General features: G+C 42.9%; 2 protein-coding genes across 9 annotated transcripts in view; both read right to left on the bottom strand.

Annotated features, from left to right (window-relative positions):
- Nucleotides 1–15,481, bottom strand: part of LOC311131351 (flavin-containing monooxygenase 5-like) — a 28,121-nt gene extending 12,640 nt beyond the window's left edge. The window contains exons 1-2 of one of the 6 annotated variants that reach the window (XM_084164300.1): nt 15,388–15,481; nt 8,780–8,904 (exon numbers count right to left, since the gene is read on the bottom strand). The gene's annotated coding sequence lies outside the window, so the exon portion shown is untranslated. Of the gene's footprint in view, nt 1–8,779; nt 8,905–13,963; nt 14,653–14,679; nt 14,914–15,387 lie in introns of those variants that run through there. The other 5 variants (XM_084164304.1, XM_084164302.1, XM_084164301.1 and 2 more) reach the window with 5 other exon arrangements.
- A 2,504-nt stretch (nt 15,482–17,985) lies between these two features.
- The window catches only part of LOC311131350 (flavin-containing monooxygenase 5-like), a 28,639-nt gene continuing 21,595 nt past the window's right edge, over nt 17,986–25,029 (bottom strand). For all 3 annotated transcript variants that reach the window (XM_084164298.1, XM_084164299.1, XM_084164297.1), the window contains exons 6-10: nt 22,604–22,800; nt 20,846–20,981; nt 20,529–20,748; nt 20,287–20,359; nt 17,986–20,065 (exon numbers count right to left, since the gene is read on the bottom strand). In XM_084164298.1, coding sequence (XP_084020424.1) covers nt 19,630–20,065; nt 20,287–20,359; nt 20,529–20,748; nt 20,846–20,981; nt 22,604–22,800 — 1,062 coding nt within the window. In that variant the 3' untranslated portion in view covers nt 17,986–19,629. The remainder of the gene's footprint in view (nt 20,066–20,286; nt 20,360–20,528; nt 20,749–20,845; nt 20,982–22,603; nt 22,801–25,029) is intronic.

The following is a 25,029-nucleotide window of genomic DNA, read 5'->3' as shown; positions in this document are numbered from 1 at the left end:
ATACTGAGCTATGTTGCAAAAAAAGAAGGAAATGATATTATTTTATACCAACCCACCGCTGGTGTGTGCATGGCCAAAAAGCTCTATTTTCATGTGATCTGACCATAGCACCAGTTCCAATCCAAATGCCAATGCATGGCTGCCAAATGTTGAAGAAAGCTTGGGAGTGAGATTTTCTATGTGAATTTCATTGCCCCCTGGCACAACCCCTAAACGGAAAATTGTACCGTTTTAAAGCTAATTTCCTGCAATTCTACGTATTTTGACATGACCTAGGCATATGAACATGGTGGAAACTTTTTACATAAAAAACAGGTAAGGTGTGTTTAGGGTATTTTGAACATTAAATGAACACTCAAAATTCAACGACTTTGTTACTTTGAGATTTTGGGTGGGATGAAATTTAAAGAATGCTCAAATTTTTTAAAAACATTTTTTTGGTGGTTTAACAGTTTATTCAGACATAAATGAGATGGGGAGACAGGCAAATGCTAGAAACAGTGGGAAGGTTGGAAGCAGGGATTGATCCCTGTTCTCAGGTGGAAAGTTGTATGCGACACGTGCCGGGTAGTGTTACCACCAAACCAAGGCTCTGCACAGGAAATAATAATATTAATGGTTGATGGCATTGGGTAACCAAATCATAGATTGCAGTCTACTTGTCCATAGACTGCTTTTTAAGGTAAGGACACAAACATTTTGTATTTTGTAATTTGGGTGAACTGTCCATTTAAAATAGGGCTGGAAGAAAACCCTTCTAACTCTCCAGGAGGGTTGGCCACCCCTGATCTATATAAGTGCTGGGTGTTTGAAAATGTTCTTGTTATAACAATAATTCCTCAAACTCACCCAACCTTCAATAAAAACATAATGAATATCAATATTCAGGTGCTTTATGCCTACTAGTTGAAGATCCTTGCCATCCTCTTCCTCTACGTTGACAGAATATGTGTTTATAAGTTGTGAGTCCCCCCCTCATCTCTGCCTAGCATGTGCACAATACTAAAATGTCAAATTATATTTGATTCCTGGAGCATTTCATATCCAAAGCTTATTTGTATGACATATTCAAAACTGTCCATGAATGGCTGCAATAATACATAGCTTCACAATTCATTTTCAAATACACAAGTAGACATATTCGATTTCAAATATGTGATTACACTGGCAAAATTGGGAAGTGTGGGGAATAACAGTAGTGTCCTTCCTGACAAGAAGAGTAATAACCCTATATTTTAGCCAATTGTTAAGAATGAGAATTGTTCCACTGATCAGACTAAATAAAGTAAATAGATAATCAAATCTCTTGAAGACAAAATGACAAATCTGCCCTTACACCTTAATCAAATAATTGTTCTATTAATTGTCCATCCTCTAGAATCAAACGTACACTTTTCGGTTCACAATCTGTTTGATGAAATTATTTTCATTGCTACAAATCAGGTCACTCTACCAAACTTCCCTGCTAAAACATACTGTACAGTGGATTGCGAAAGTATTCACCCCCTTGGCATTTTTCCTATTTTGTTGCCTTACAACCTGGAATTAAAATTGATTTTCGGTGGGTTTTCAACAACATGCCTACCACTTTGAAGATGCAAAATATTTGTTATTGTGAAACAAACAAGAAATAAGACAAAAAAACTGAAAACTTGAGCATGCATAACTACTCACCCCCCCAAAGTCAATACTTTGTAGAGCCACCTTTTGCAGCAATTACAGCTGCAAGTCTCTTGGGGTATGCCTCTATAAGCTTGCCACATCTAGCCACTGGGATTTTTTCCCATTCTTCAAGGCAAAACTGGTCCAGCTCCTTCAAGTTGGATGGGTTCCGCTGGTGTACAGCAATCTTTAAGTCATACCACAGATTCTCAATTGGATTGAGGTCTGGGCTTTGACTAGGCCATTCCAAGACATTTAAATGTTTCCCCTTAAACCACTCGTGTGTTGCTTTAGCAGTATGCTTAGGGTCATTGTCCTGCTGGAAGGTGAACCTCCGTGCCAGTCTCAAATCTCTGGAAGACTGAAACAGGTTTCCCTCAAGAATTTCCCTGTATTTAGCGCCATCCATCATTCCTTCAATTCTGACCAGTTTCCCAGTCCCTGCCGATGAAAAACATCCCCACAGCATGATGCTGCCACCACCATGCTTCACTGTGGAGATGGTGTTCTCAGGGTGATGAGAAGTGTTGGGTTTGCGCCAGACATAGCGTTTTCCTTGATGGCCAAAAAGCTCAGTTTTAGTCTCATCTGACCAGAGTACCTTCTTCCATATATTTGGGGAGTCTCCCACATGCTTTTTGGTGAACACCAAACGTGTTTGCTTATTTTTTTCTTCAAGCAATGGCTTTTTTCTGGCCACTCTTCCGTAAAGCCCAGCTCTGTGGAGTGTAAGGCTTAAAGTGGTCCTATGGACAAATACTCCAATCTCCGCTGTGGAACTTTGCAGCTCCTTCAGGGTTATATCTTTGGTCTCTTTGTTGCCTCTCTGATTAATGCCCTCCTTACCTGATCCGTGAGTTTTGGTGGGCGGCCCTCTCTTGGCAGGTTTATTGTGGTGGCAATTTTTAAATAATGGATTTAATGGTGCTCCGTGGGATGTTCAAAGTTTCGTATATATTTTTTTATAACCCAACCCTGATCTGTACTTCTCCACAACTTTGTCCCTGACCTGTTTGGAGAGCTCTTTGGTCTTCATGGTGCCGCTCGCTTGGTGGTGTTGCAGACTCTGGGGCCTTTCAGAACAGGTGTATATGTACTGAGATCATGTGACAGATCATGTGACACTTAGATTGCACACAGGTGGACTTTATTTAACTAATTACAGTGGGGGAAAAAAGTATTTAGTCAGCCAACAATTGTGCAAGTTCTCCCACTTAAAAAGATGAGAGAGGCCTGTAATTTTCATCATAGGTACACGTCAACTATGACAGACAAATTGAGATTTTTTTCTCTCCAGAAAATCACATTGTAGGATTTTTAATGAATTTATTTGCAAATTATGGTGGAAAATAAGTATTTGGTCACCTACAAACAAGCAAGATTTCTGGCTCTCACAGAAATGTAACTTCTTCTTTAAGAGGCTCCCCTGTCCTCCACTCGTTACCTGTATTAATGGCACCTGTTTGAACATGTTATCAGTATAAAATACACCTGTCCAGAACCTCAAACAGTCACACTCCAAACTCCACTATGGCCAAGACCAAAGAGCTGTCAAAGGAACCAGAAACAAAATTGTAGACCTGCACCAGGCTGGGAAGACTGAATCTGCAATAGGTAAGCAGCTTGGTTTGAAGAAATCAACTGTGGGAGCAATTATTATGAAATGGAAGACATACAAGACCACTGATAATCTCCCTCGATCTGGGGCTACACGCAAGATCTCACCCCGTGGGGTCAAAATGATCACAAGAACAGTGACCAAAAATCCCAGAACCACACGGGGGGACCTAGTGAATGACCTGCAGAGAGCTGGGACCAAAGTAACAAAGCCTACCATCAGTAACACACTACGCCGCCAGGGACTCAAATCCTGCAGTGCCAGACGTGTCCCCCTGCTTAAGCCAGTACATGTCCAGGCCCGTCTGAAGTTTGCTAGAGTGCATTTGGATGATCCAGAAGAGGATTGGGAGAATGTCATATGGTCAGATGAAACCAAAATAGAACTTTTTGGTAAAAACTCAACTCGTCGTGTTTGGAGGACAAAGAATGCTGAGTTGCATCCAAAGAACACCATACCTACTGTGAAGCATGGGGGTGGAAACATCATGCTTTGGGGCTGTTTTTCTGCAAAGGGACCAGGACGACTGATCCATGTAAAGGAAAGAATGAATGGGGCCATGTATCGTGAGATTTTGAGTGAAAACCTCCTTCCATCAGCAAGGGCATTGAAGATGAAACGTGGCTGGGTCTTTCAGCATGACAATGATCCCAAACACACCGCCCGGGCAACGAAGGAGTGGCTTCGTAAGAAGCATTTCAAGGTCCTGGAGTGGCCTAGCCAGTCTCCAGATCTCAACCCCATAGAAAATCTTTGGAGGGAGTTGAAAGTCTGTGTTGCCCAGCGACAGCCCCAAAACATCACTGCTCTAGAGGAGATCTGCATGGAGGAATGGGCCAAAATACCAGCAACAGTGTGTGAAAACCTTGTGAAGACTTACAGAAAACGATTGACCTGTGTCATTGCCAACAAAGGGTATATAACAAAGTATTGAGAAACTTTTGTTATTGACCAAATACTTATTTTCCACCATAATTTGCAAATAAATTCATAAAAAATCCTACAATGTGATTTTCTGGATTTTTTTTCCTCATTTTGTCTGTCATAGTTGACGTGTACCTATGATGAAAATTACAGGCCTCTCTCATCTTTTTAAGTGGGAGAACTTGCACAATTGGTGGCTGACTAAATACTTTTTTCCCCCACTGTATGTTACATTTACATTTACATTTTAGTCATTTAGCAGACGCTCTTATCCAGAGCGACTTACAGTTAGCACATACATTATTTTATCGAACCCACAACCCTGGCGTTGCAAACGCCATGCTCTACCAACTGAGCTACATCCCCTGCCGGCCATTCCCTCCCCTACCCTGGACGACGCTGGGCCAATTGTGCGCCGCCCCATGGGTCTCCCAGTCGCGGCCGGCTACGACAGAGCCTGGATTCGAACCAGGATCTCTAGTGGCACAGCTAGCACTGCGATGCAGTGCCTTAGACCACTGCGCCACTCGGGAGTATGTGACTTCTGAAGGTAATTGATTGCACCAGATCTTATTTAGGGACTTCATAGCAAAGGGGGTGAATCCATATGCACCACCACTTTTCCGTTATTTATTTTTTATAATTTTTTTCACCTCACAAATGTTGACTATTTTGTGTATGTCCATTACATGAAATCCAAATAAAAATCCATTTAAATTACAGGTTGTAATGCAAGAAAATAGGAAAAACACCAAGGGGGATGAATACTTTTGCAAGGCACTGTATTTAGGTCTATCTGCTGCCTTTTCATTGTCACAGCCTAAATGCCAATCAGGAAATGAGGGGACTAATGCGAGTGGATTACATCGATTTTAGTACGTACTGTCAAAAGGCTGCATTCTGCAATAGGGACCGAAGTAACAGCAACCAAATTTGGTTGACAACATTGTACACTGAACAAAAATATAAACGCAACATGTTTACATGAGCTGAAATAAAAAATCCCAGAACTTTTCCATTCGCACAAAAAGCTTATTTCTCTCAAAGTTTGTGCATAAATTTGTTTACATCCCTGTTAGTGAGCATTTCTCCTTTGCCAAGATAATCCATCCACCTGACAGGTGTGGCATATCAAGAAGCTGATTAAACAGCATGATCATTACACAGGTGGACCTTGTGCTGGGGACAATTAAAGGCCACTTTAAAATGTGCAGTTCTCACACGACACACGTCTCAAGTATTGAGGGAGCGTGCTATTGGCATGCTGACTGCAGGAATGTCCACCAGAGCTGTTGCCAGAGAATTTAATGTTCATTTCTGTACCATAAGCTGCCTCCAACTTCATTTTAGAGAATTTGGCAATACGTCCATCCAGCCTCACAACCGCAGACCACATGTAACCACGCCAGCCCAGGACCTCCACATCCGGCTTCTTCACCTGCAGGATCGTCTGAGACCAGTTAGCCGGACAGTTGATGAAACTGAGGAGTATTTCTGTCTGTAATAAAGCCCTTTTGTGGGGGAAAACTCATTCTGATTGGCTGGGCCTGGCTCCCCAGTGGGTGGGCCTATGCCCTCCCAGGCCCACCCATGGCTGCACCCCTGCCCAATCATGTGAAATCCATAGATTAGGGACTAATCAATTTATTTCAATTGACTGATTTCCTTATATGAACTGTAACTCAGTAAAATCTTAGAAATTGTTGCATGCTGCATTTATGTTTTCGTTCAGTATACACAGTGGCAATTTTAGCATGTAAATCTTGGCGGGGCAAACAAAATAACATTTTTTAGATGCATACCAGCTAAGCTACGACACAACACAACACTAAACAATACATTAATTGCACTATAACGGTCCCAACAAACTGTTAGGGCCTATATAAAGCTGTCCCAACAGCAGAGCTTTCCTTTCCATGGAGTGAATCCTTACAACCGCTACACCTGGCTATCAGCGGAGCCTTGTCTGTCAGCGAAACAGTTAATTCAGCCTCATTTACTGCCTTTTTAAAAACCATAGCTGATATGGCTGACTTGCTTAAACAAATGTGGTTACTACTGACTCCTTGTGGATTTGTGTAAGTCGATAAGAACTGCATTGTCCTTCAATAATAACGAACGGCAAAATGAGTTGAGGTTTGAACCATACACAAACATTATTACATTTATGTTCAGTCAATTCATAATGTTTGTTCTTATATCATCAACACTTAGCTCGAAGTATAAGCAAGTGCAAGCAAACGAGCTGAATTATATGGGTCTATTACTGAACTTTTTGTTGAAAACAAATATTTGAATTTGAAGAGACTGTCACTGGCAAACATGGTTACAGACCCAACAACATTATATAGTATCTCCTCCTTGTCAAGAAAAGCACATGAGCTAATTATAATACACAAAGTAAGCAAAACAATGAAATCATTCCAACATTGCCTAAAATGATGAATAAGATGCTAATGAGATATACCTACAGTGGGGAAAAAAAGTATTTAGTCAGCCACCAATTGTGCAAGTTCTCCCACTTAAAAAGACGAGAGAGGCCTGTAATTTTCATCATAGGTACACGTCAACTATGACAGACAAATTGAGAATTTTTTTTCCAGAAAATCACATTGTAGGATTTTTTATGAATGTATTTGCAAATTATGGTGGAAAATAAGTATTTGGTCACCTACAAACAAGCAAGATTTCTGGCTCTCACAGACCTGTAACTTCTTCTTTAAGAGGCTCCTCTGTCCTCCACTCGTTACCTGTATTAATGGCACCTGTTTGAACTTGTTATCAGTATAAAAGACACCTGTCCACAATCTCAAACAGTCACACTCCAAACTCCACTATGGCCAAGACCAAAGAGCTGTCAAAGGACACCAGAAACAAAATTGTAGACCTGCACCAGGCTGGGAAGACTGAATCTGCAATAGGTAAGCAGCTTGGTTTGAAGAAATCAACTGTGGGAGCAATTATTAGGAAATGGAAGACATACAAGACCACTGATAATCTCCCTCGATCTGGGGCTCCACGCAAGATCTCACCCCGTGGGGTCAAAATGATCACAAGAACGGTGAGCAAAAATCCCAGAACCACACGGGGGGACCTAGTGAATGACCTGCAGAGAGCTGGGACCAAAGTAACAAAGCCTACCATCAGTAACACACTACGCCGCCAGGGACTCAAATCCTGCAGTGCCAGACGTGTCCCCCTGCTTAAGCCAGTACATGTCCAGGCCCGTCTGAAGTTTGCTAGAGTGCATTTGGATGATCCAGAAGACGATTGGGAGAATGTCAGATGAAACCAAAATATAACTTTTTGGTAAAAACTCAACTCGTCGTGTTTGGAGGACAAAGAATGCTGAGTTGCATCCAAAGAACACCATACCTACTGTGAAGCATGGGGGTGGAAACATCATGCTTTGGGGCTGTTTTTCTGCAAAGGGACCAGGACGACTGATCCGTGTAAAGGAAAGAATGAATGGGGCCATGTATCGTGAGATTTTGAGTGAAAACCTCCTTCCATCAGCAAGGGCATTGAAGATGAAACGTGGCTGGGTCTTTCAGCATGACAATGATCCCAAACACACCGCCCGGGCAACGAAGGAGTGGCTTCGTAAGAAGCATTTCAAGGTCCTGGAGTGGCCTTGCCAGTCTCCAGATCTCAACCCCGTAGAAAATCTTTGGAGGGAGTTGAAAGTCTGTGTTGCCCAGCGACAGCCCCAAAACATCACTGCTCTAGAGGAGATCTGTATGGATGAATGGGCCAAAATACCAGCAACAGTGTGTGAAAACCTTGTGAAGACTTACAGAAAACGTTTGACCTGTGTCATTGCCAACAAAGGGTATACAACAAAGTATTGAGAAAGTTTTGTTATTGACCAAATACTTATTTTCCACCATAATTTGCAAATAAATTCATTAAAAATCCTACAATGTGATTTTCTGGATTTTTTTTTCTCATTTTGTCTGTCATAGTTGACGTGTACCTATGATGAAAATAACAGGTCTCTCTCATCTTTTTATGTGTGAGAACTTGCACAATTGGTGGCTGACTAAATACTTTTTTTCCCCACTGTATATAAGCAATAGGCCTATAACAATTGAGATGTAAAAACTATGGCATAAGGGAACAATGAGCGGATAAGAGGCAATCCGTAATTTCGATTAAGACATTATTGAGCGAGCTAAGATGGATGTAGTCAATATAACTCTTTGTTCAGCACTTTTGAAATGTACAGTGACTGAACTCAGTACATGGGCTGTTCTTACAGTATTCTCCCTGTACACCAAGTCAGAACCGTAGGATAAATAAAGGGGGCATACAAGCAGACAAAGAAAGCTCTTACAATATTCAATGATGACATTTCTCTAAAACAGGCTATATGCTACATGTGGACCACCAAGTCAAAACAGTAGGCTAAGTTCTGAGGGGGAAAGGGACCAAATTATTTGGGTGCGGCACATGGGCTACTAACAGCTTCCTACACAACATACACTTAGTATTACTTTCTTAGCTACAGCATACATATCTCCCTGGCATATTATATCATTTATGCAGCAGCATACAAGACACTTTTGAACTTACCGTTGTTGTGCTGTTCTCACTTGAACAGAAAGGTGGTGCGGCGGTTCTTCTTGTGGGCGAAGTTTGTCATCAAACTTTGTCATCAAAGTCTGGCATTCTCTGGATTTATGGTGCTTTCAAGACAACTGGGAACTCGGAAAAAAACAAGGGTGAATCATGACGTCAGTGATCTTCAGGTCGGTGCTCTAGAAAGAGGCCAGAGTTCCCGACTTGGAATTCCGAGTTGGATGACTGTTCAAAACGTATTTTCCCAGTCAGAGTTCGTTTTTTTCAGAATTCCCAGATGTCTTGAACTCACTGAAGTCTGAGATTTCCCAGTTCCGAGTTTCCAGTTGTTTTGAACGTGGCAGAAGTCATGCTGGATTGACAGCATGGCCAAGGTATTCAACCTTTTCTGGCTCATGGTGTTGCGTGTGAATGTTTATCCTTATAAGCTTGGAAAAGAGACCCTTTTAGACAGATGTTTTAAGTCCTTAAACCCAGACTTGGACCACACACCTTCTCCGATACGCTTTATCTATAATTTATCTTCATATGAGAAGGACTGAAAAGGATTTGCCAGTAGATTGTCGACGTGATTCATGATGATGACTGCTTATCTAGCTTGCTAGCAAAGATTTTGAAAGTATGATGCTGACATGATCAGTCCAATCAAAGCTACAGTAGATATAACGTGATATAATGTGATTTGATGTAATTTTATCTGTGGCCAATTGTCACGACTTCCGCATACCATATAGGCATTCCATTGATTCCCCTATCCATTCCACGCCCCATCAGAGCACTTGATAGTCGACCATTAGGGTCCGGGTTGGTTAAGGAAGTTACTGTACCAGTCACCATGATTACCCAGGAGACTCATTGTGAGCAGGTTACTTTTTCCATTATTGGCTAGCACTCCACAACCCCACCTTCTCATGGCCGCAGAGGGTTCTCACGGGGTGGTCGCGAGAGTGTCAGGGTAGGTGTCTAGGTGTTTCCGTTGGTGCAACCACGGTGGAAAGTCCAGACAGTACCTCCACCGTGCACATTCCCCCTGAATATCTCGATCTGGCGCAAGCGTTCTCTAAAACGCAGGTGACTAAATTACCACCTCACCAGGCGGGGGATTGCGCAATAAACCTCCGGGTAGACGCTGTACCTCCCAGGAGTCATATATACCCCCTGTCACAGGTTGAAACGGTGGCTATGGAATCATATGTCACCGAGTCCCTGCGCCAGGGATATATACGTCCCTCCACTTCACCCGTCTCCTCGAGTTTCTTCTTTGTGAAGAAGAAGGACGGAGGTCTGCACCCGTGCATTGATTATCGACCACTGAACAGGGAGACGATAAGATTTAGCTATCCTCTCCCCCTCATTCCTTCAGTGATTGAATCAATGCATGGGGCACGCTTCTTCACCAAATTAGATCTCAGGAGTGCGTACAACCTGGTGCGTATCTGAGAGGGAGATGAGTGGAAGACAGCATTCAGCACAACCACTGGGCATTATGAATACCTGGTGATGCCCTATGTTTTGATGAATGCTCCATCAGTTTTCCAGTCCTTTGTGAACGAGGTGTTTCGGGACATGCTTGGTCGCGGTGTAGTGGTCTACATCGATGACATCCTGGTGTATTCTGCTACGCGCGCCGAGCATGTGTCCCTGGTTCGCATGGTGCTGGCCCGACTGTTGGAAAATGACCTTTATGCTAAGGCAGAGAAGTGTATGTTTTTCCAGCAGTCCGTCTCCTTCCTTGGATACCGCATTTCCACCTCAGGTGTGGAGATGGAGGGAGATCGCATTTCAGCCGTGCGTAATTGGCCGACTCCAACCACGGTTAAGGAGGTGCAGCGCTTCCTTGGCTTTGCCAACTACTATCGGAGGTTTATCCGGGGCTTTGGCAAGGTCGCAGCTCCCATTACCTCCCTGTTGAAGGGTGGGCTGTCCCGGCTCCGCTGGTCTGCTGAGGCTGACCTGGCCTTCAGCAAACTGCGGGGTCTGTTCACCTCAGCCCCAGTACTGGCCCACCCCGATTCATCACTACCGTTCGTAGTGGAGGTGGATACGTCCGAGGTTGGGATAGGAGCTGTCCTGTCTCAACGCTCGGGTATGCCACCAAAGCTCCGCCCCTGTGCATTCTTCTCGAAGAAGCTCAGCCCGGCGGAGCAGAACTACGACGTTGGTGATCGGGAGCTGTTGGCTGTTGTCCGAGCCTTGACCGTGTGGAGGCATTGGCTCAAGTAGGCAAAACACCCTTTCCTCGTCTGGACGGACCACCGTAACCTGGAGTACATTCGGGCAGCGAGGAGGCTGAATCCTCGCCAGGCCAGATGGGCCCTATTCTTCACCCGGTTTGACTTCACTCTATCACGGATCACGGATAAGAGCAGGCACGTACTGTAGCCCATCTGGACACTGAGGTGGAGAGGGATCCGTGCGTAATGCCTGTTCTATATCCTCGTCCATCGCCCATACTACCGGCGCCACAATGCAGGAGGCCCAGCGAAAACACCCCCATACTGCCGGCCTCCTGCATTGTGGCGCCGGTAGTATGGGCGATGGACGAGGATATAGAACAGGCATTACGCACGGATCCCTCTCCACCTCAGTGTCCAGATGGGCTACAGTACGTGCCTGCTCTTATCCGTGATCGTCTGATCTACTGGGCACACACGTCACCCTCCTCTGGTCACCCAGGTATCGGCCGTACAGTGCGCTGCCTGACCGGAAAATACTGGTGGCCTACCTTGGCTAAGGACGTGAGGGTGTATGTCTCCTCCTGCTCAGTGTGCGCCCAGAGTAAGGCACCTAGGCACCTCCCAGCTGAACCTAGGCTCTGCCCCACCTGCCCTGAATGACGGGTTGCCACTGAGTATAAATAAAACAGCGCTACCGTGCTACTCTTTTAAGTTTTCTAAACTCAGCCGAGAACATTATCTTGCTCCATTCAGCTCCGTTCTAATCTTGAGGGGTGTTTCTTTAAAACATGCATCCAATCACCTTGATCCCTTACATAACTAGACCAATCATATGCTTCAATGTGTCGCTGTTCACAGTGCTGTGGCAAGACAGGACAATGATAGAGGTTCTGCTCGTGATGTTAAATTGCAGGCGCAGATGCTCCGATTTCAAAACGATTTGGAGCACAGTTGAAAAGTTAACACGCTGACTATACAATGGACTAATTAGAAAAATAAAAGCAGTACTTTTCAATGCGTGAGATATAAGAGGTGTGCCGTGAGAGCGTGAGAAGAGGGTCAAATGTGTGTGTGTGTCTCATTGTCAGCAGCTCTGCCAATGCGGTTTAGCAAACTCCAGGCGTTTACATTTGTTGGGTGAGCTCTTTGGCCATTCACACCAGCGGTGGGTTTTGCGTCGAAAGAAGGATGTGATAAGCAGAAAATAACCCCATACCTACTGTAAAATATGGTGGTGAATCTTTGATGTTATGGGGCTATTTTGCTTCTACTGGTCCTGGGGCCCTTGTTAAGGTCAACAGCATGATGAACTTTACCCAGTACCAGGACATTTTTGCCAAAACCCTGGTTGCCTCTGCCAGGAGGCTGAAACCTGGCTGCAAGTGGATCTTCCAGCAAGTAAATAACCTCAAGCACACATCAAATTTCAAAGAAATTGTTAACTTACCATAAAATAAACATTTTGCAATGGCTGAAACCCATTGAAAACCTGTGGTTTGAACTGAAGAGGGCAGTCCATAAGCACAGTGTGATGAGTGTGATAGAAGGAGTCAGGCGCAGGAGGGTAATCACCGAATGCAGAGTTTATTCCGTCGTACACAAATTGCGCTGGATAGCGACAAACGAAACAGGCACAGGGGAAATCTACCCTGGCAATACAAGGTAACGGTAGCTCCAACAATAACAGGCACAGGGGAAATATATTCCCTAGCAATAACAAGGTACGAGTAGCTCACAAATGAACAATCACCCACAAGGACAAGGGGGGCAGAGGGAACACTTATACACTGACTAATGAGGGGATAAGAACCAGGTGTGTGTAATAAACAAGACAAGACAAATGGAATGATGAATAATGGAGCGGCCGTGACTAGTAAGCCGTGACGATGAACGCCGAAGCCTGCCCGAACAAGGAGGGGAGGCAGCCTCGGCAGAAGTCGTGACACACAGACGAAGGATATCAAGGATCTGGAAATATTCTGTATGAAGGAATGGTCTATAATCCTTCCTAATGTGTTCTCCAATCTCATAAAACACTTTAGGAAAAGGCTCAGTGCAGTTATCCTCGCAAGGGGAGAGGCTGAGGCAGCCGGAGTATTAAAAACACGGGTGCCAATAATTTTGACCCCTATCTTTCTGAGATAAAAATATATTACTTGTTAAACAAAATCTCTTTCTCTGAACAACATTGTATTAGTATAAAACAATATAATTTTCATTTTTTGAGCATACACTATTATTTATTTTATACTGTCTTTTTTTACTCATCTCTATCACGGGTGCCAATAATTTCGGTCATGACTATATGGACGGAGTTGAGATATCAGCAACTGTAGCAACTGTATTCTGTCCCTTCATGTAATTTTCTCGGTTTTCCTAACCACGGTGTGCTGAAATTTAAAGAGTAACGGTCGATTGCATTCACAACAACCGGAGATAACAAGTAAAGTAGTTATAGTAGCTAACATAGGCAAATGTCTCGGTGTCGCATGCTCTTACGAAAAGGCTAGGTATCACTGTTTATAGCCAGAGGAAGAGGCGAAACGAGAGGATTTACTCCGCAAAAAATCTGATGAGCCTTTTTTTGTATGGAGGTCTATGATAGTGTTGAATTATGTGAGGCTTATTTGAAAAACAACTCAGGGAGAATCTCAATTGCATACTCCTGGCATCCTCTCTCCTCGCTTCCTTCTCAAAACCCATTGGATGACAAAGTCAGAGGTTGCCCACTCTCATTGGCTAGAATATCCCACCTGATCTCGCCTCCCCCTGCCTGCCTTCCATAGTTGAGGACATGTAGGACATGTATTTTCATTGTTAGAGCGGTCACTCGACTATCTTGTCAATATAATAAATAATCTTTGGTATAGATCGTTTTTTCTATTTCGCAAGAACCTCCTTGCAAAGTTGTCGTTAACGTTATAATGGACAATAAGACATTCTGTTATATTTACATTTTTCTACTATTAAAGTACGACTTCGAATAAAACCGTGTTCTTACCTCGTATTATCCCGACAAAAATGAGCAAATAGAAGTGCAGGCAACTTGCATGTTGCAACACCAATCGTCAAATGTGTGGCGAATGTTGAGGGCAGAGTGCAATGATGTTTATATAAATCATTGGCTGAGTGTTTGCTTGTGTAAAGGTCCTTGATATATGGGATTCTAGGAACGTACCTCCCACATTGAAGTTTACATTTTAAATGGTTAAAGGGACAATCAGCTGTTGCTACATCCATTTTTGGACTTATAAATTAATTATATGTACCCATAGATTCTTGAAGAATATAACTTTTAAATGGCTCATGAGCCAACTGTCCTACCCCATCAGAACCACAAATATAAGCTTGTTTTACTCCAATGTTTGTAACCAAATAACATGTAAACAAACACTATATTGCCTCAAAACATGGTAAAACTATCATTTTGATATAATGGATGGTCAAACCTTGCATCCATAGCTCTGGTCCCACCTGATCTCGCCTCCCCCTGCCTGCCTTCCATAGTTGAGGACATGTATTTCCATTGTTAGAGCAGTCACTCGACTATCTTGTCAATATAATAAATAATCTTTGGTAAAGCTAGTTTTTGCTGTCTATTTTCCAAGAACCTCCTTGAAGAGTTGTCGTTAACGTTATAACGGATAATAAGACATTCTGTTATATTTACATTTTACTACTATTAAAGTACGACTTCGAATAAAATCGTTGTCTTACCTCGTATTATCCCGAAAAAATCAGCAAATAGAAGTTCAGGCAACTTGCAACACCAATCGTCAAATTTGTGGCGAATGTTGAGGGCAGAGTGCAATTATGTTTATATAAATCATTGGCTGAGTGTCTGATTGTGTAAAGGTCCTTGCTTTATAGTATTCTTGGGACGTACCTCCCACATTGAACTTTACATTTTAAATGGTTAAAGGGACAATCAGCAATTGCTACATCCATTTTTGGATTTATAAACTAATTATATCTACCCATTGATTCTTGAAGAATATAACTTATAAATGCCTCATGAGCCAACTGTCCTACCCCATCAGAACCCCAAATATAAGCTTGTTTTACTCCAATGTTTGTAAACAAAGAACATGTAAACAAACACTATATTGCCTCAAAACATGGTAAAACTATCATTTTGATATAATGGATGGTCAAACCTTGCATCCATAGCTCTGGTCCCATCTGATCTCGCCTCCCCCTGCCTGCCTCCCATAGTTGAGGACATGTATTTCCATTGTTAGAGCGGTCACTCGACTATCTTGTCAATATAATAATTAATCTTTGGTAAAGCTAGTTTTAGCTGTCTATTTTCCAGGAAACTCCTTGCAGAGTTGTCGTTAACGTTATAACGGATAATAAGACATTCTGTTATATTTACAATTTTCTACTATTAAAGTACGTTTTCGAATAAAACCGTGGTCTTACCTCGTATTATCCCGAAAAAAATGAGCAAATAGAAGTTCAGGCAACTTGCATGTTGCAACACAAATCGTCAAATGTGTAGCGAATGTTGAGGGCGGAGTGCAATGATGTTTCTATAAATCATTGGCGCATTGTCTGCTTGTGTAAAGGTCCTTGCTATATGGAATTCTTGGGAGGTCCCTACCACATCGAAGTTGAAATGTAAAATGGTTAAAAGGGACAATCAGCATTTGCTACATCCATTTTTGGACTTATAAATTAATGATATGTACCTATTGATTCTTGAAGAATATAACTTATAAATGCCTCATGAGCTTAGTTCAACTGTCCTACCCCATCAGAACCCCAAATATAAGCTTGTTTTACTCCAATGTTTGTAAACAAAGAACATGTAAACAAACACTATATAGCCTCAAAACATCATTAAAACTATAATTTTGATACCATGGATGGTCAATCCTTGCATCCATGAATTTGAAAGTGATTACTTTTCTCCAGCCCCATCTTTTTACCGAACCAGGGGTAGGGAGGCTGCTTTGTTATTGTTTCTACTGCTGATTTCTGCTTTAAGGTAAGAGTTAGGGTAAGTATAGGGGTTAGGGTTTAGGCAGTGGTGTAGTGGTGCCAATAATATGAACTAAAACGTCCTGGTTTCAAACAATTAAGTAATATGAAAAATATAGTGATGCTATTGATAGGCCTAACCGTCTTTTGGTAGATGGAAAGGATTTCCCAAAAACGATCTAATTAAATGTTAACTAGCTACAAAGTAGCCTATGCCTACCTGGCAGAATTATATCATGATTATTTGCATCAATCCATTGGCTGTTTGTTTTGCAAACTCAATCTCATATGGCTACAGAAACAGAGGTAACCAGTGCTAGCTGCCTGTGCACTTGAATCAAAGGGTAAATACACAAAAAAATCCCAGACCTCAAAAGTGGTCTCCTGATGTGGTTTAAGCATTGTTGTGTACTTAGAACATCCAAGACTGGAAGTCTATATTTACAGTAACATACGCTAGTAACAAACAACATTTTAATGTAGGCCAATTGATAAATGCTGGTGGGTAATGTCTGTAGATGTGTCTGAATAATTCATTCAACAAACTACACCAATTAATTTGTTTCAATAACTGCATTAATTAAACAATTTAATAGATTATAAAATAATCATAAAATCTTCTCCATTCATTGACAAATACTGCTTTTCAACTCCTGCCAGGCCTACTTTACTTGCAGGGGCCAAGACAAGCTCTATTGCAGGGCTTATCCCTGTTCATGGATAGCTACCATCCTGTAGATTTTCACTCCAACCTTAACTACATTTTACATTTTAGTCATTTAGCAGACGCTCTTATCCACCACACATTTTTTTTTCTTCCATATGTTGGGATCTATTTTCTTATGGCTGGATGTGATGCCTAGCTTAGAAGGAATGCATTAATGATTAAACATAATGGGTTTGTACTGTACTGATATAAATTGTTTCACATAACAAGCTGTGATTCATGTGAGGAACGTTGGGGAGTAGGGAGTAAGAATTTGTGTCTCACATACACGAACACTGCCTCTTTGTTGGGCCGCGCTCAAGGACGTGTACTGCAAAAAGGTGCTGACTCTACAAGTTGTGATGATAACAACTTATGCCTGGCAACAGTGTGCAACAGTGAAGCGCCAAGGGGCTGGGACCAGCCTGTACGCCAACGGATAGGCTGAGTAAGTCTAAACCACGCTCAGTCTCTACTCTGATTGGCCAGCAGGGAGCGGGAACTATCTCTGTCAGAGTATTTGAAGAAGAACTTAGAACAATGGATCAGTTCTCTGAGTGCCCTGTGAGGTATTTCAGTGAGCCCGTATATACAAACTTCATATTTACCATTGAAGTGTTTTGCATTAATTAAAATACTAGTCTATTTTAGAAGACGTGTATTGACCTCTTTTGTTCCTAATACCAGATTTGAATTTACATTTACATTTTAGTCATTTAGCAGACGCTCTTATCCAGAGCGACTTACAGTTAGTGAATACATTTTTTATTTTTTTTATACTGGCCCCCCATGGGAAACGAACCCACAACCCTGGCGTTGCAAACGCCTGCTCTATCAACTGAGCTACATCCCTGCCGGCCATTCCCTCCCCTACCCTGGACGACGCTGGGCCAATTGTGCGCCGCCCATGAGTCTCCCGGTCGCGGCCGGCTGCGACAGAGCCTGGATTCGAACCAGGATCTCTAGTAGCACAGTTAGCACTGCGATGCAGTGCCTTAGACCACTGCGCCACTCAGGAGCAACTTAACACATACTGGCCCCCCGTGGGAAATGAACCCACAACCCTGGCGTTGCAAGCGCCATGCTCTACCAACTGATTTAATTAGCTGGTTGATAAGCTGAACCATACTGCGTTCATAACCAAGTGGGAAGGTGGTAATTACCCGTTGTGAAGTCATAAATACCAGTTGGGTACATTCATGTTTTGAACTGGGAAATACACAAACATGGATGTCATTAGAAAGCTTGTGATTGTTTTTCTCAGTTGCTGACCATAAAAAGTATATCCAGAGCTGCTTTCACTTTCTAAGTCAAAATAAATATGAACAGAATGAATTTTGTATCAACAATTTGTATTTAGTTCTTACCATGAACAACAACTGCTGAAGATGCCGCCATGCTTGCAGTCTTTTTTGGTGACAGTGATGTCAGAGGTGCAAGTGGGAAACTCAGTGCATGGGGATGACAGACAAGTTTCCCATTACTAATTACCAGTTGGAGGGCCTTTCAACTGGATTCTTTCCAGTTGTATGTGGTAAACATTACCACCTTCCCACTTGGTCATGAACACAGCATCAGGTTAGTTACAACTGGGGTTGGAGCGAAAACATACATGAGGGAAGCTCTCTAGGAACAGGGTTGGATAGCCTTGCTTTAATGCGTTCTCTTGTACATTTTCTCTAATAAGACAGCACAATGGTATTAGTCTACTGTAGTTGTCTTTCACACACTTAGCCTACCCCCTGCTCTTATGGGCCCATTGCAACCAACAGGCAGAACTTAACATGCAGCTGTATGTTAGCACTTGATGCTACTAACGGGAGATTCAATGCACCTGCGTGTTAAGACAAACTTGCTTTCAACCAAAAACCCACAAGAATAAACCCGCAGATCAGTTGATCTCATGTTGTTACCGTGTCAAACAAGTCTGATACCAGACATCTTCATCTAGGCTATCTACTCCAGCCCCCAATGAAATATCGACCTATAAGGAACATTACAAATCGGAAGGCTGGTAAATCATTTAAAATGCATATTGTAAGAATTTTAGGGCAGCTAAACTATTAAACAATTTAATTGAGTTAATCGCAGGATTTCCTGTGATTAATCACGATTAATGGAAAATTCGGAATTTGCTCAAATTAAGCTGTAATTTAAGATTTTCTTAATACAAAAAAGCTTTACAAGAATATTGATGTCTTGATTTTGTCCAATGTAATGGTTAGCAAAATCAGGTAAATTGATAAAGCACACTTTCTTTAACCTCAATTTCAACTTGTTTTGACATCGTATTGTTGTTTTTAGCTTTATAGATTATGTATTTTTGATGTTTTCAGTGTATTTTGTACGCCTTCAGACAATGCGATTAATCATATAAACATATCAATATAACTAGAATATAATTTGTGTCATCTGAAATACCTTGATTAGACTATAATTTAATACAAACAGATTATATTAACTCAATCATGATTGTCTTGATTTTGTTACACATTTTAGATGTGGACAGTTCAGGGATATTTTAGCCATACGTAATTACACAAGTTGTAATTAATGGATTGCATAATTTGGAAATGAAAACGTAATGAGTGCACTAACATGAGTTTTCCATTCATATAACCTATACGATTTATTGCCACAGTATAATTGATGTCTTAAACAATAAATTACTTTATTGTAGTTGTACTGAATGATTATCAAATAGTTAAAATCCCCCCTTAGTCTGCTCGATTACCTGGTTTTTATTTCTACAGAAAGATAATACCCTGTAGAGTGCGAACATGTCTTGTAAAATATTGGGAGAAAGCAGGACTAAGTTAACACCAACCTCACACGTAGCTTGGCTTTTAGGGAGTGTCAAATTTTGGAAGCAATTGAGATCAGCTGTGCGGGTGAACTTTGTATTGATGGTTTAACAACAAAATCACCTGGAGATAAAATGGTTGCCAACAGTGGTTGCAATAGGCCCATATTGTTCATTTCCACCCCGAAATGGTCTCAGGTAGACTGTACATCTTATAGAGGAGGCCTGTGGGGTGTGAGAGGAGTGATAAGAGACTGTGTCTAGTATAGAGGGTTAGTAGGAGAACAGCGCCAGACAGGGTCAATATCAGTCTCAGACTACAGGAGGCTCTGGTTCTGCTCTCTGGTTCTGGAGCCATCCTGGTCCTGAATGGCTGGGCTACTCGCTCCCACTGGGTGAGTATAGCCTGTCGGGCCCCATCCCACTGTCCTGGCCCTCTCAGACGGTACTGGTATGGGGTGCAGGGCCCCAGCAGCACACGCAGCCCCACACCAGGCTCCCTCAGCAGCAACCCTAGGAGGTTGGGTCGAACCCCTAACTCCTCTGCCATGGAGTCAAGATAGGGGATATGGTCCACCTGGAGAGGGTGCCGCTCCAAACAGGCAAACCTGGAGGGAGAGGGAAGAGAGACACACAGAGGTGCTTATAAATCATTTTTAAATATCAATCAATCACATTTTATTTATAAAGCCCTTTTTACATCAGCAGATGTCAAAGTGCTATACAGAAACCCAGCCTAAAACCCCAAACAGCAAGCAATGCAGATATAGTTTGTTACCTATTAGCAAAATAATTATGTGAGTGTAATAACGCATGGTTGTTGTCGCACCTGTTTTGCAAGGTGCTGGTGTCTCTCTTTATGTCCTGCAGCATGGCTTCTTCGGAGGGCAGTGTTAGTAACCCTGGAGCAATAAATTATGTAATCACACATTAATATTGACAAAAACCTCAAAGCTTCAATCACTCGCATTCAAATACACTAGGCTACCCAACAACTTCAGACACAGAGCTCCTGGACAAATCAGGAAAAGGGGAGTTAATGAGTTAATGAGGGTGTTAGTTAGTTGTTACCTTTAAAGACCCGGGTGGCCCAGCGGGCCTGCATCTCAGCCAGAGGGTTGATGGCTCCCATGTTACAGATGAAGCCCACTACAGCCAGACTGGGCCGGGCCAGCCCCAGGGGGAACACATGACGGTACAGACACAGGCGGTGACTGCTATTAGCCAGCAGACCCGAAGGCAGGAAGGGAAAGTCATAGTTGTAGCCGGTGGCAAACACCACAACATCCACCTAGGGAGGAGGGAGGGTAGGGGGGAGGTGAGGTGAGGTGAGAAGGGAGGAGAGAGAGTGTCTGTGTGTGTTTGTGTGTGTGTGTGTTTGTGTTCACCTTGTCCACAACGCTCCCGTCCTCAAACACCACACTGGAGCCTCTGATCTCCCTGATGTTAGGTTTGACCAGAACACGACCAGAGATGATTCGACCAGGCAGGTCATCATTCACCACTGGGATCTGGGCAAAGAACCTGAAATAGATAGATGGATGGATCAGACAGTCAGTCAGTCAGTCAGTCAGTCAGTCAGTCAGTCAGATACAGTGCCTTGCAAAAGTATTCATCCCCCTTGGCGTTTTTCCTATTTTGTTGCATTACAACCTGTAATTTAAATGGATTTTTATTTGGATTTCATGTAATGGACATACACAAAATAGTCCAAATTGGTGAAGCGAAATGAAAAAAATTACTTATTCTAAAAAATTAATAACTGAAAAGTGGTGCATGCATATGTATTCACCCCCTTTGCTATGAAGCCCCTAAATAAGATCTGGTGCAACCAGTTACCTTCAGAAGTTACATAATTAGTTAAATAAAGTCCACCTGTGTGCAATCTAAGTGTCACATGATCTGTCACATGATCTCAGATACCTGTTCTGAAAGGCCCCAGAGTCTGCAACACCACTAAGCAAGGGGCACCACCAAACAAGCGGCACCATGAAGACCAAGGAGCTCTCCAAACAGGTCAGGGACAAAGTTGTGGAGAAGTACAGATCAGGGTTGGGTTATAAAAAAATATCTGAAACTTTGAACATCCCACAGATCACCATTAAATCCATTATTAAAAAATTGAAAGAATATGGCACCACAACAAACCTGCCAAGAGAGGGCCGCCCACCAAAACTCACAGACCAGGCAAGGAGGGCATTAATCAGAGGCAACAAAGACCAAAGATAGCCCTGAAGGAGCTGCAAAGCTCCACAGCGGAGATTGGAGTATCTGTCCATAAGACCACTTTAGGCCATACACTCCACAGAGCTGGGCTTTACGGTAGAGTGGCCAGAAAAAAGCCATTGCTTAAAGAAAAAAATAAGCAAACACGTTTGGAAGAAGGTACTCTGGTCAGATGAGACTAAAATTGAGCTTTTTGGCCATCAAGGAAAACGCTATGTCTGGCGCAAAACCTCTCATCACCCTGTGGGGATGTTTTCCATTGGCAGGGACTGGGAAACTGGTCAGAATTGAAGGAATAATGGATGGCGCTAAATACAGGGAAATTCATGAGGGAAACCTGTTTCAGTCTTCCAGAGATTTAAGACTGGGACGGAGGATCACCTTCCAGCAGGACAATGACCCTAAGCATAGTGCTACAGCAACACTCGAGTGGTTTAAGGGGAAACATTTAAATGTCTTGGAATGGCCTAGTCAAAGCCCAGACCTTAATCCAATTGAGAATCTGTGGTATGACTTAAAAATTGCTGTACACCAGCGGAACCCATCCAACTTGAAGGAGCTGGACCAGTTTTGCCTTGAAGAATGGGAAAAAATCCCAGTGGCTAGATGTGCCAAGCTTATAGAGACATACCCCAAAATACTTACAGCTGTAATTGCTGCAAAAGGAGCCTCTACAAAGTATTGACTTTGGGGGGGTGAGTAGTTATGCACGCTCAAGTTTTAGTTTTTTTGTCTTATTTCTTGTTTGTTTCACAATAAAAAAATATTTTGCATCTTCAAAGTGGTAGGCATGTTGTGTAAATCAAATGATAGAAACACCCCAAAAAATCCATTTTAATTCCAAGTTGTAAGGCAACAAAATAGGAAAAATGCCAAGGGGGGTGAATACTTTCACAAGCCACTATATGTATAGAGCATACCCGTGTTTTGGCTGTAGGCCGTACAGTCTGTGGTCGAAGCTCTGGTTCAGATTATTCTCCATCATCCTGGTAATCCAGGAGGGGAAGAGCTTCTGCAGCAGTCTGTCCAATCGTGAAGTGCCCACCAGGTCACCTGGAAGGCCCCCTGCCCCCACCCTGCTGACCACCCATGCCCCCTTCCGCGTGCTGAGGTACACCTGTAGACCAGAAGAGGAAGGGTTAATGATCTTTGTCAGAGATGGCCTAGTCTCATTATACACCGACGAGATCTTACTTTATCTAAACAATGTATCTCAATACCTCCCAAACGCTTTGAAGATCGTAGACAAATTCAGTGTGCCCCTTTCTATCCGTAAATTTAAAGAAACAAGAAAATGGTGCCATCTGGTTTACTTATGATTTATACTTGTACTTTTGATACTTAAGTACATTTGATCAATTACATTTACTTTTGATACTTAAGTATACTTAAAACTAAAATATTTTAGACTTTTACTCAAGTAGTATTTTACTGGGTGACTTTCACTTTTACTTGAGTTATTTTCTATTAAGGTATCTTTACTTTTAATCAAGTATGACAATTGGGTACCTTTTCCACCACTGCTGAATTTAAAATGTATTCAATTGAGAGTTTTTGTTACTGGCCTATACACAATACCCAATAATGTCAAAGTGGAAAATCTAAATAAAAATGAAAAGTTGAAATGTCTTGAGTCAATAAGTATTCAACCCCTTTGTTATGGCAAGCCTAAATAAGTTCAGGAGCAAAATGTTGCTTAACAAGTCAAATAATAAGTTGCATGGACTCACTGTGTGTGCAATAATAGTGTTTAACATGATTTTTGAATGACTAACTAATCTCTGTACCCCACACATACAATTATCTGTAAGGTCCCTCAGTAGAGCAGTGAATTTCAACCACAGATTCAAGAACAAAGACCAGAGAGGTTTTCCAATGCCTTGCAAAACGATCTTCTTGACCCTAACCAGTCAGTCTTCAAGACTGGTCACACTAACCGAGACTGCTCTTCTCTGTGTCACGGAGGCTAGCCGCACTGCCAAACTGACTCTCTCTCCACTGTTCTCATCCTCCTAGATCTATCCGCTGCCTTTGACACCGTGAACCATCAGATCCTCCTCTCCACCCTCTCAGGGCTGGGCGTCTCAGGCTATGCACACTCTTGGATTGCATCCTACCTGGCAGGCCGCTCCTACCAGGTGACGTGGAGAGGATCTGTGTCTGTACCACATACTCTCACTACTGGTGTCCTCCAGGGCTCGGTTCTAGGCCCTCTCCTCTTCTCTCTATACACCAAGTCACTCGGCTCAGTCATATCCTCACAAGGTCTCTCCTATCATTGCTATGCGGATGACACTCAACTACTTTTCTTCTTCCCCCCTTCTGGCACCCAGGTTTTGACACGCATCTCTGTGTGCGTGGCAGATATCTCAACTTGGATGTCGGCCCACCACCTCAAGCTCAACCTCGACAAGACGGAACTGCTCTTCCTCCCAGGGAAGGCCTGCCCGCTCAAAGACCTCTCCATCACGGTTGACAACTCCACAGTGTCGCCCACCCAGAGTGCAAAGAACCTTGGCGTGACCCTGGACAACACTCTGTCGTTCTCTGCAAACATCAAAGCAGTGACCCGCTCCTGTAGGTTCATGCTCTACAACATACGTAGAGTACGACCCTACCTCACACAGGAAGCGGTGCAGGTCCTAATCCAGGCACTTGTCCTCTCCCGTCTGGACTACTGCAACTCGTGGTTGGCTGGGCTCCCCACTTGTGCCATCAAACCCCTGCAACTTATCTAGAACGCAGCAGCCCGCCTGGTTTTCAACCTTACCAAGTTCTCTCATGTCACCCCGCTCCTCCGCACACTCCACTGGCTTCCAGTTGAAGCTCACATCCACTACAAAACCATGGTGCTTACCTACGGAACAGCAAGAGGAACTGCCCCTCCCTACCTTTAGCCTATGATCAAACCTTACACCCCAACCAGAGCACTCCATTCTGCCACCTCAGGTCTCTTGGCCCTCCCATCCCTACTGGAGGGCAGCTCCCGCTCAGCCCAGTCCAAGCCCTTCTCTGTCCTGGCACCCCAATGGTGGAACCAGCTTCCCCCTGAAGCTAGGATAGCAGAGGCCCTGGTCATCTTCCGAAAACATCTGAAACCCTACCTATTCAAAAAGTATCTTAAATAATCATCCTCCTAATCACCTCGACCCCCCCTAAAAAAAAGAAGACTTAACCAGCACTTGACCCCAACCCCACCCACCCTCTAGCTCTGACTCTACTGACAGCTACGTTATTGAGGAGCAATGTACTTTCTTTGCCTGTGATATGTGGTTGTCCCACCTAGCTAACTTAAGATGAATGTACTAACTCTAAGTCGCTCTGGATAAGAGTGTCTGCTAAATGA

The sequence above is a fragment of the Coregonus lavaretus genome, assembly GCF_964263955.1.
Source record: "Coregonus lavaretus genome assembly, chromosome: 6".
In the NCBI taxonomy this organism is placed as follows: Eukaryota; Metazoa; Chordata; class Actinopteri; order Salmoniformes; family Salmonidae; genus Coregonus; species Coregonus lavaretus.
This window is presented reverse-complemented; position numbering and strand designations above follow the sequence as displayed.